At 59.0% G+C, this 10,546-nt stretch overlaps 3 protein-coding genes across 3 annotated transcripts; 2 read left to right on the top strand and 1 right to left on the bottom strand.

Moving 5' to 3' along the window:
• Positions 1–160: 160 nt before the first annotated feature.
• ACA1_219690 (uncharacterized protein) lies at positions 161–1,566 on the bottom strand (the record flags this gene model as incomplete). Its single annotated transcript, XM_004337208.1, has 5 exons — positions 161–319; positions 430–564; positions 651–709; positions 817–1,268; positions 1,442–1,566. The coding sequence occupies 5 exons, from the start codon at positions 1,564–1,566 to the stop codon at positions 161–163; spliced, it is 930 nt and encodes a 309-aa protein (XP_004337256.1).
• Positions 1,567–2,356: 790 nt separating this feature from the next.
• Positions 2,357–7,138, top strand: ACA1_219680 (HEAT repeat domain containing protein; the record flags this gene model as incomplete). Its single annotated transcript, XM_004337207.1, has 15 exons — positions 2,357–3,128; positions 3,216–3,296; positions 3,386–3,456; positions 3,553–3,663; positions 3,824–3,913; positions 4,060–4,405; positions 4,528–4,684; positions 4,774–4,906; positions 5,053–5,292; positions 5,387–5,435; positions 5,602–5,733; positions 5,843–5,910; positions 5,999–6,103; positions 6,198–6,366; positions 6,489–7,138. The coding sequence occupies 15 exons, from the start codon at positions 2,357–2,359 to the stop codon at positions 7,136–7,138; spliced, it is 3,174 nt and encodes a 1,057-aa protein (XP_004337255.1).
• A 355-nt stretch (positions 7,139–7,493) lies between these two features.
• On the top strand, positions 7,494–10,216 carry ACA1_219670 (uncharacterized protein; the record flags this gene model as incomplete). Its single annotated transcript, XM_004337206.1, has 8 exons — positions 7,494–7,739; positions 7,861–7,908; positions 7,999–8,430; positions 8,581–8,864; positions 8,975–9,585; positions 9,691–9,737; positions 9,874–9,961; positions 10,077–10,216. 8 exons carry the CDS (start codon positions 7,494–7,496, stop codon positions 10,214–10,216), a joined length of 1,896 nt encoding a protein of 631 aa, XP_004337254.1.
• Between the last annotated feature and the right edge of the window lie 330 nt (positions 10,217–10,546).

Below are 10,546 nucleotides of genomic sequence, written 5' to 3'. Positions count from 1 at the left end.
TGCGCGCACACACAATAAAACACACACCTGTACCAACCATTGGGCTTGAAGAAATAAGAGGTAGTTGTACACAACCACGCTGGCTGATCGTCAGGGCTGCCAACGTTGAGAAAGGATCTCGAGCAGCATTTCAACTTCGCACATGTCTTCGACCTGGTTGTCACGAATAATTCACAAGCAAACGAAAGTTGAAGAAGAATGAAGCAGGCGAAGAATGGAGAAGGAGAAAGGGTGTAGCTTGTCGTACCTTTCGGTGGAGTTCCTCGAGCAGGGCAATCTGCCGTGCGTCAACCACCTTGTCTCCAGCCCTCCTGCCCTTCTGCGAACACATACGCATGCACGTACACTCGAGATCCTAGCGCACACGTTTGAAGACACACGACACGACACGACACACAGAGACACGACACGAGAGAGAGAGAGAGAGACCTGGGGGAAGAGGAGGCCCATCACCTGGGCGACGTGGGCTTCAAGCTCGCTCTTGTCCCTCGCCAGCCGCCGCTTCATGCACGCGACCTCTTCGGCAGCACCATGCGCGCCCAGGCACCGCTCGTGTAATCGCGCCTGCGCAACATCATTATCATATTCATCAACAGATGCGCTCGCACGGCCACATCGCTTCAACAGGAGGTGATTAGGTACACACGTACCAGCTCGTCCATCACAACTGCGCTCTCTCTCCGGGACCGCTGAAGCTGTGCTCCATTGTCTGTCACGGTCGCACAATTGTCGACTTAAGTGATGCGCGCGGCGTTGTGTGTCGTGTGTGTGTGTGTGTCGTGTCGTGTCGTGCAACGCGAGGGCGTCAGTTTATACCTGGAGGGAAGAGCCGAGCGTAGTGGCGCGGAATGAGGTGGGCGATGCGCTCGATGAGCTGCTTCACCTCAGCTAGGCCCGAATCCTCGTCGAGTTGGCTCAGGTTCGGCAGAAATGCCATCAGCTCGGCCCAGCTGCCTCCCTCGTACATGGCCCTGGCCTCCTCCAGCACCGTCACTGCCTTATCTCTGTCCACCGCCGCTTCGTCTTTCTCTTCTTCCTCCTCCCCCTCCTCTTTGATTACTCTCCTTCGCTTTCGTTCTTTGTGTCGTTCGTGATCGCTCCTCTCTGCGTCTTCTTCTTCTTCTTCGTCTTCTTCTCTTCGTTCTTTGCCCTTCTTGTCTTCCCTGCGCTTTGTCGTGGTGGTTGTGGTGGTTGCCGACGCGGGCTTCGCTTTCACGTCCAACGCCTCCCCGCCAGGTCCAAACGTGGCCAGCAGCTTTCTGACACATCTGCACGTGACCGTTATCGCCTGCGGGTCAGCAGCTTGCGCGCCAAACCAACACCACCCACACACACGCGCACGCACACACACGCACGCACACGCACACACGCACGCACGCACGCACGCACACACACACACACACACACAGACACACACAGAGAGAGAGCCAGAGCAACAGACCTGTGGAGTTGCTTGACGGCGGCCTTCCACTCGAAGCCGGGTCCGGGGTAGAACTGGAGGTTGACGCAGGGGAAGGCCAATCGCACGAACGGCGGACGGTCCTGCATGCGCTCATGCTCCTCCATCCCCACGCACACCAGCTGCTCCACCTTTTGGGGTATCAACGCCAGGCGCACACAGCGGTGGGTTAGGGCCTTGGGCGGTCGACGTCGGCGTCGGCGTTGTCGTTGTCGTTGGCTGAGCCGCGGCTACGCACCTGGGCGAGGTCCATGCTGTAGGGCGCGCCATCAAACACGGCGATCGCCAGGGGTCTGTGAGCCTTCTTCCGGTCCCCTGTGCGCAAGCCCAACTCGAACGACTGGGCGGTGGGTGATTGATGAGCTGTACTGGCTGGCTTGCTGGAGGCGGCACTTCAGAGTGCTCCTCACAACAAGGGAGCGGGTGGCCTACCAGTTCTGTTGGGTCCTTCGACGATCCGCCGAAGTAGAGCACCTGGCTGGGCAGGGTCACCCCCTGGCCAGCCTGCTGTTGTAACGGCGAAGGGGAAGAGGCGACCTCTTCCTGCCCCATAGAAAAGAGAGTTGCTGTTGAGATTATGCAAATCTTTGAAGAGGAGGCTAGTACCTCTGATGTTGCGACAGGTTGTGCAGGAGCTTCCTCAACGGCGAGATGGAAACAACAACGTCCACTAAAAATGATCTGCCAAGCTTCATCGCCTCTGGCTTCATCCTCCAGGCCGCCTGGTGGCGCTGCCTGCCCGCTGCCGCCACTGTGCCCTCCTTGAGAGCGCAACCAATGCTGCGCCCTCAAGAATCGTTGCCTGTCCATCTTCTGATCTTTGAAAATTGTAAGTGCGCCACGATTTTCAGGTTTCGCGCCTTTTTCAATCAACCAACAAGTGGTGCAATCACGGAGATGGATTGGGATGAAGACGACTGGGAAGACCCGCTGCACAGGGCCTATATCCAAGTTGTTGACAATGAGGGCGCTCCCGCCTTCTCCTTTCACCTGCCGCCTGGTCTGCCTCCCCTGGTAGATGATGGAGGCGCTGCTGCGGATCAGATGGCGATCGAAGAGGGTTTGGAGCCCTTGACCTGCGCCGAGGTGGAGTCCACCCTGCGACAACGCTTTAGAGCGCTACCCGATGCGAGGAAGATGGCCCTCCCACGTTCCTTCCTGAATCAACTCTTTCCGCGACCCAGCGGAGAGCAGGAGAAAGAGACGCCAGAGGAGAAGCCAGGTGAGGAAGAAGAAGAAGAAGAAGAGAAGAGCCAACGGTACGCCCGGGCGCCTCCGCCTCCGGTCTCGAAGAGATGGCTGGTCGGCGCGCTGCGGTGGCTCTTCCTCGCCAGCCAAGACGACCCGCAGGCCGGCCTGGCCTGGCTCTCGACCACTGCGACGCAGCCAGGCGAGCGGCACGAAGGCGGCGACGTCGAGCGGACGGAGGAGTGGTGCCTCATGGCGTCCGCCGTGCTGGGGCACATCGAGTCGTCGATGCACGACTTGTACGCCTCGCCCAAGTTGACGAATGAGTACATCGCTCGACACACCGATCTGCTGGCCGACACGGAGCAGCTGGCGAGCTGGATCAAGCGCGCCTGCCAGGCGCAGCGAGCCGAAGTGCTGCCCTACCTTCTGCGCTGCCTCTCCGCCTTGGGCTGCGCGCACGCCCGTCGGGTGCCTCAAGGTTTGGTTCTTCTCTTTCTTTCTTCTCTTTCTTTCTTTCTCCCTCTGGGTTTCAACCTCTCACCGCTGTGCGGTCGATGTGATGCAGGTGAAGACCGGTATGTGCAGCTGGTGCTGGAATGCATCCAAGCACCGCTGCAGCCCACCAACAAGCCCACCGTCATCACAGGTCTCTCCCCACTCTCTCTCTCTCTCTCTCCCCCCCTCCCTCTCATTTCTCCATGCAGTGTGGCAAATTGCTGACTCGTGGTAACCCAGCTGGACTGAACTACCTTGGCATGCCCCGCTCCGGCTTCGTTAACGAGATACTACAGGAGACGTTAGATGAAGTACGCACGCGCACAACACACACACACACACGCAACACAGCCGAGCTTGAGTGCGAATTTGTTCACGCTTTTATTCTTATTCTCATTGTCTCACAGTTCGAGCAGAGCATCATTAACCTGATCGATCACCCGGAGATCCAAGTGAGGACCGCTCTCCTTCCCCTGCTATGCAGCCACCGATACGATCTCTCAGATGCTGTGCTGCTGGTACCTACTCCGTGCCCTTTGCCCTTTGCTAGAGTCGAGCGCGGTCCAGGACTGACCCTTGGTCTCGTTTCTCAACCAACCAACCAACAACCAACCAACCAACCAAAAGAAACGCCTGGCTTCGCTCAAAGACGAAACCCATCTCTCGATCCTGACCCAGACGTTGAGCGCGCTGAGCCAAGCCCTGTCGCTCGACAGGCTGATCGATCATTCCCAGGACCTGTTCGAAGTCGCTATGCGCGCGCTGGGGGTACGGGGTTCGCTCCCCGTCTGACTCACGCGCGTCTAATCTCATCCCGTGTTTCCACGTGTGCCGTGTGTACGTGCGGTGTGTCGTGCCGTGTGCCGTGTGCGTGTGTCGTGTGTCGTGTGTCGTGTGTCGTGCCACTCATAAAGCACGAAGACCGCAAGGTGGTCTACAGCGCTGCTGAGTTGCTGGAATTGAGCCTTGACTACTACGACGCCGAGTTGGACAGGAATGCGTCGGAAGCCCTTGTGTGGTACATTTCTCAGCCCATTCCCGTGAGAAGCGCTTCACCAAGCCAACATGGCCCATCGGACTCTCCCAGGCTGGTCCGGGCGCTGGTGGACGTCGTTTGGAAGCCGCGTGCGATCAAGAGCCTGCTGGCGCTCAGCGTCAAGTGCGTGAGAGCCAACCTGGACAAGTTGAAGCCGTTGGTGCCGGTGCTGCCCCACGAGTTGCAGCAGCGAATCAACCCGCTCGAGTTCAAGATCCACGACAGTACGTTCCTCCCCCTCCCCTTCATTCTTGCCTCCTGTGATTTCCTGCACTGACAGCACCACACACACCACACACCACACACCACACACCACACACCGAACGCTGTGACACTGGCGCACCAGCGCTCGGGGTCGCGGATCAGAAACTGTGGTGGAGCCGCCCACACGACGCGGCCACTCACTGTCTCAACGTCCTCGTTACCGCGTACCCGCACTGCTTCACCGAGCTGGCGAGAATCGTCGACGAGTACTTGGAGCCGGAGCAGCCCTGGCGCAAACGGTAGCGTACCATCGCGCATCACCATTATCGGCGTGACTACGGCTCCGCTGGTCATGACTATAGTCACTAACCGTGTCACGCACGCGCAGGGAGGTCGGTCTCTTTTTGCTGCAGTGTGCGCGAGATGAAGGGGAGTACAACGATATGGAGTCGGTGGAGGAACTCATGGCCTGGGCTGAGGGCCATTTGCCCTTGGTCGTCGCCTCCCTCAGCCATCCTCACGTGCGTTACCCCTTGGCGCACTCCACCACACACCTGAGCTGGCGTTTAGCTAACTGTCGTGTGTGTGTGTGTGTGTGTGTGTGTGTGTGTGTGTGTGTGTGTGTGTGTGTGTGTGTGTGTGCGCGTGTCGTGCGTGACGTGTACAGCCACAAATCCGAAAGGTCAGCTGCCTTACGATTGAGCGCACGTATGCGAGAGACGTGGACGACTACACTGAGGAGGTGTTGGACGCATTGTGGCGTATCGCCAGCGACGATCCGGTGGACGTGGCCGAGGCGGCTGTCTCCTGCATCAATGAGCTCTTCGGCGCGGGCTCGCTTTCCCTACTCACATACGACGAGGGCTTGGAGCGCTTGGTCGCCATCTGCCGCAAGCGTCCTCCTCTGGTAAGATCGATCGATGTCGTGCTCCTTCGCGCCCGGCCACATTCGCGACCACGACTAACTATTGTTAACCTTCTTGCCCTCTACAATCTTCCAGGCGGAGCAGCTCGTGCGAACCATGATCGGTCTCATCCCTCTCAGAGTCGGTACAACAGGCAACCCGCGTCGCGCGCACCACCGCACACGCATGCACTGTCGCACACGCACACGCCACGCGCACACGCACAATCACTACACCGCACACGCCCGCTTCATTTAACGTAATTTTTCATTTTAACGTTGTTTGTTGTGCTTGTGCTTGTGATGATGCAGCACCGGACGTGTGGATACCGACGGTCGTTCCTCTCTGCCTGGAGCTGATCGAGACCAGTCAAGACGCCGACACCCTGCGCAGCACTTTCGAGTGTCTGGCCGAAGTCCTGCTCTACAACGCCAAAAGTATAGGTATGGCTTCACCCCCCCCCCAAGCCCACTGGTGATTTATTCATCGCACCACTGCCACACACACCACACGCACACACACCTAATGACGCTACCTGTCGTGCAGCCACAGGATTGGGCGGCCACAAGGAGGCGATCACGCAGCTGCTCGAACGATTCTCGGCTCGACCGGAAGACCACGTACGCTTTGCCTTCCGCCTTCTTCTTCTTCTTCTTCGCTTCGAGCAGGCCAAGCTCACGCCCCGATTTGGTTGGTTCGGACCTATAGGCGCGCGGGGTGAGGCTGATGGATGCGCTCCAGCGTGCCAATGTCGACCTGAGCCTGTTTGCCTCGCCCGACGCTATCGTCGCCTTTGCCGCGTCAGTTCTGCAGGTGCGTGGCGCGGAGCTTAGACAATCTTTAGAGGCCACACTCACCCCATGCGTCGTTGGTCGTGTGTGTCGTGTGCGTCGTGTGCGTGTCGTAGTCACAACGCCCATCGGTACACAAGCTGTCCCACCTATTGGACCACATGACCATGAAGCATCCGGAAGCAGTGCAGCGAGCACTCCCGCAACTGGTGCCAGCCGTGGTGGCCGCCATCTACCACACGCACTACGACCCCAGCAAGTGGTATCACATGTTCGCGAGCATCAGTACGACCACACACACCCACACTCGAACGCACACGCAGTTCACATCTTCTCACGCTTGCCGTCGACGACACGACACGACACGACACACACGGCACACACCACACACACACACACATGCACAGACGAATGGCTACACTCCTTTTCCGAGGAGATGACGCCTCACATCGAATCGCTGTCGGCCTGCCTCGCCCGCGTTTCGCCGGCCATCGTGTCCGACAAGTACCGCGCGGCCATGGTCAACGCCATCGGCCTGATGGGCTTCCGCCATGCGCACCTGGTCAGCCCGGCCGTGCTGCGGGTCTTCCCGGCCAACTGGCTCCGGTCGGCCCACATCTTTGGCATCAAGTATCCGGACCCCAGCTGGCGCAACCGCGCGCCCGGGTCGCCGCCGCTGCCGTGGGAGGAGGCCGCCGAGGGCCTGGCCAACGTGATCGAGCGCCTGTGCACTACTGCCACCACAGATAACTACGCCAGCGACGCCTCCAGTGAGTCGCGCTACATGGCGCCCGTCGCGCTGGCCGCGCTCATCAAGGAGGTGCTCGACACGATGCGCTCGCTCGGCGCCCTGCAGGGCGCGCTGAGCCCGCGGCTGCGGGAGCGGCTGGCGGCGGTCGTGGCGGCGGTGACGGGCGGGTGGTCGCACAAGCAGCAGAAGGCGTTCGTGCGCCAGTACTGGGCGGAGGAGAGCAACGACCGCGAGGACTACAAGGAGCTCCTCCGCGAGTTCCTGCCCGACATCCACCCGCTTGTCGTCCTCCTCAATCTCAAATAGACTACATTCTTTTTCTCTCTTTGTTCACCTGATCTTTTTTTCTTCACTTTTGTCATAAATGCTGATGGATAGTGATTAAGATGCAGTGCAATCTTGAGCAAAAAAATGTACTGATCTCTGTGAAATGGGCTCTTCCACCTTGGCGGGTGTGGACCAAACCCTTCTGGAGAATGTGTGGGCAGGAATATCATTGGCTTCACCCACTATGAGATGCATAAAATTTAACCTATGTAGAGTGGCCATGACAACTGAACCAATGGGCAAGTGGGCCGGATTTTCGGGAGCAGAAGAGAATCTGAACCTATCTTGGCCTTGCGTCCTTGGGGGGCAATAGCAAGAACAGGACCTGACGACGATGTGGGTGCGTCGCCGACGCCCAGAGGTGCTGTTCGTGCTGCTGTTGGGCAGCAGTGTATTCCTCTACTCGGCCTGGTTCTATGGCTGGCACACGCAACTGGGAGATTCCCTGAGCGACTACTACGCCTCCGACGACGACCACTCATCTTCATCACTAAAGCCGCCCAAGCCTGCTCCCTGGTACCCATCACTCAACCGCACGCACGAGGCCCTTCTCGCCGCCCACCGCAACTACACGGCCAAGGTTAGTTGCCCCCCCCCCTCTACAAAGCCCCAGAAAGATAAGATTAGAGCGCTGACGACTTTTCCCTTGGCTGGACCCGGCCTGCCCAAACAGCTGGCTGGTGAGGTGCTTTGCAGCCCAGACAAAAGCCTTCGGCTCCGTGCCGCGGCTCGTCCACGTCGCTGGGTACGTACGTGGACTTAGTCAACAGCCCGGACATGAAAATGGTGTGGTAACTCCGAATGTGATGTGATGGTGATGGTGATGGTGGCGCACACAGTTGGACCAGACGCGCAGCCTCGAGTGGCTCTTTGAAAGGAAGGTGTCGCCGGCGGTCAGCGCCGACGGCGTCCAGCTGCTCACGTGCGGCCACTTCGACCCGGCCTGCGCGCGCTGGACCGACCGGGCGCTGACCGAGCTCTACGACCTCCACTACGTGCCGCCGGACTTTGTGCCCTCGGTCGCGGCCGTGCGCAAGCACTACGAGGAGCCGTCGGTCATGAACGCGGCCCAGGCCGGCAACCAGGCCGAGGTCAAGCGGCTGCGCAAGGTGCCCGACAACACGGGCCTGCCGCAGGTGGGCGTCGTGTTGGACGGCTTCGTGACCCCGCGCGGCAGCATCTTCTCCCGCGACTTCTTCATCCCCTGCGCCATCGCCGTGGAGCACCTCCACAAGGACGGCGACAAGGCTGGGTTCCCCTCCACCTACGAGGTACCTCTCCGCCGCACATCACCACCGCCACATTCCATTCCTGACAAGCATTCCACATTGCGCGTGCGTTATTTTATTCCTTTTATTTTTATTTTATTATTATTATTATTATTTCTTATTTTATATTATTTTGATTTATTGTTTTTGTAGTATTTGGCGTGTAACAGGAAGAAAGTGCTCCCGAAGCTGGTGGAAGTGCGGGAGGTGGCGGTCATCTACCACCTCCACCACGACATGTTCTACCACATGGTGCAGGACCAGTACTACCGCCTCCTTGCCCTGCTGCCCTACCTCCGACAGCACCCCGACATCCACATCCTCATCTACGGCTGGAGCGACCCCAAAAACTGGGATGGCAGCTTCGGCGACCGCTTCTTCCAGTTCTGTGGCATCTCCAAGTACCCCACGTTCTTCCTCCTTCTCATCAACCTCGTGTGTCTCATCATCGCTGTGTGCCGTGTGTGCCGTGTGTGTCGTGCGTGTCGTGTGTGCCGTGTGCCGTGTGTGTCGTGTTGTGTGCCCGTGTGTCGTGTTTGTTGCGAAGGTCACGGGTCATTTTTTCAGGCGGTGAGGATTGGGACGTGAGCGTCAAGGCCGACGTGATCTACTACGTTCAGGATCTGTCGCGCCAAGAGCCGTCGGCCCTGGGGTTCGCCCAGCAGATCCGCAGCCAATTCTGGAACCTGCTGGCCCTGCCCGACCACCGCCCGTGGAGCGCGCTGCTGGAGCCGGCCAAGCGCGGCCCGGTCGAGGCCTTCTTCGGCGTTGGCGCCCCGGCCCAGGCCCAGGCCCTCGCAACCCCGCAGGCCCAGGCTGCCCCGACGCCCGCACCGGGCTACGTGGCAGACCACCCGCTCGAAGTCAATATGGTGGTCATGGTGCGGACAGACCACTGGCGAGGCCGCCTCGTCGTCAACCACGAGGAGATGAAGACCGCGCTGCTGGAGCTGGCCGTCACTTTCCCCGCCGAGCTGCTGAAAAGAACGAAGGCCGCCGCGAAAAAGAGCGAAGCCGACGATGATGAGCGAACGGAGGTAGAGCGGAGGGAGAGGTACATCAAGATCAACTACAGGGAGCACTGCCCCAAGACTCCGCTCCTCGAGACGTTGGCGCTGTACGCGCAGGCCGACTTCGTCATCGGACCCCACGGCGCCGGTACGTGGCTGTGATGAATGCGTCCCACAGTGATCGCTGCCCCAGAAGCTCACGGTTTTGTACCGCCCGCCGCCCACCACCACCCACCACCCACCACGATAACAGGTTTCGTGTTCCTGGCGGCGACGAGGCCCGGAGTCCACGTTGTTGAGGTACCACCGTCACAGCCCACCTTCACTTCAGACTTGACATGCCGCACGCACGCACGCACGCACGCACGCACGCACACACACACACACACACACACTAACCTCCTGCACACACGCACGCCTGCGCCGCCGCACACAGTTCGTGGGAGGCTACGAACAGAACATGATGACCACTGCGCGCCTGGGGTCGGCCTACCACGGTGTGGTTGCTAATTTTACGAAAGAAGGTCCGTACCCGATCCTCGTGCAAAATGTGCGTTTCAAAAGAAGTGAGACCCAGAGACAAACTGGTGTTTGGCTGCGCGCACACACGACACACACCATCATCAGGTCTTATGAAAGGGTCGGACGGCTTCGACTATGTCGTCGACGTTCCCCACCTAGTAGGACTCGTGACATCTGTTCTCGAATCACGATTCTTGGGCAATTCCCCTGCAAACGCGACCCCGGCAGTCAAGCCAGCTCCAACGCACCAGCGCTGAGGCCACTCATTTTCGTTTGTTTGTTTGTTGGAAACAAAATTCGTTTCTTTACGTTTCTTCTCTTTAATGGTTGAGAAAGTTGGAAGTCCGATATCTGATCAACCAATCATATTCTCCACGTTGGCTGCCCCGACAGCGATGTCGGCAAAGGTGGGAAGCCCGACAGCCCGACTGTTTTGTTCACATTTGTTGACTTCTGCGCCGCAGCCAGAAACCACCTTTCTCACCAACGGACGAGACATGGAACTGATGACCCCTGCGGGACCACGGCTGCCGCCTGAGATGTGGGCGCACATCTTCAGTTTCTTCAGCGCGCGCGACATAGGCCGA

The sequence above is a fragment of the Acanthamoeba castellanii genome, assembly GCF_000313135.1.
Source record: "Acanthamoeba castellanii str. Neff unplaced genomic scaffold scf7180000084758, whole genome shotgun sequence".
In the NCBI taxonomy this organism is placed as follows: Eukaryota; Discosea; order Longamoebia; family Acanthamoebidae; genus Acanthamoeba; species Acanthamoeba castellanii.
The sequence above is the reverse complement of the archived record's forward strand: the minus strand, read 5'-3'. Positions and strand labels throughout refer to the sequence as shown.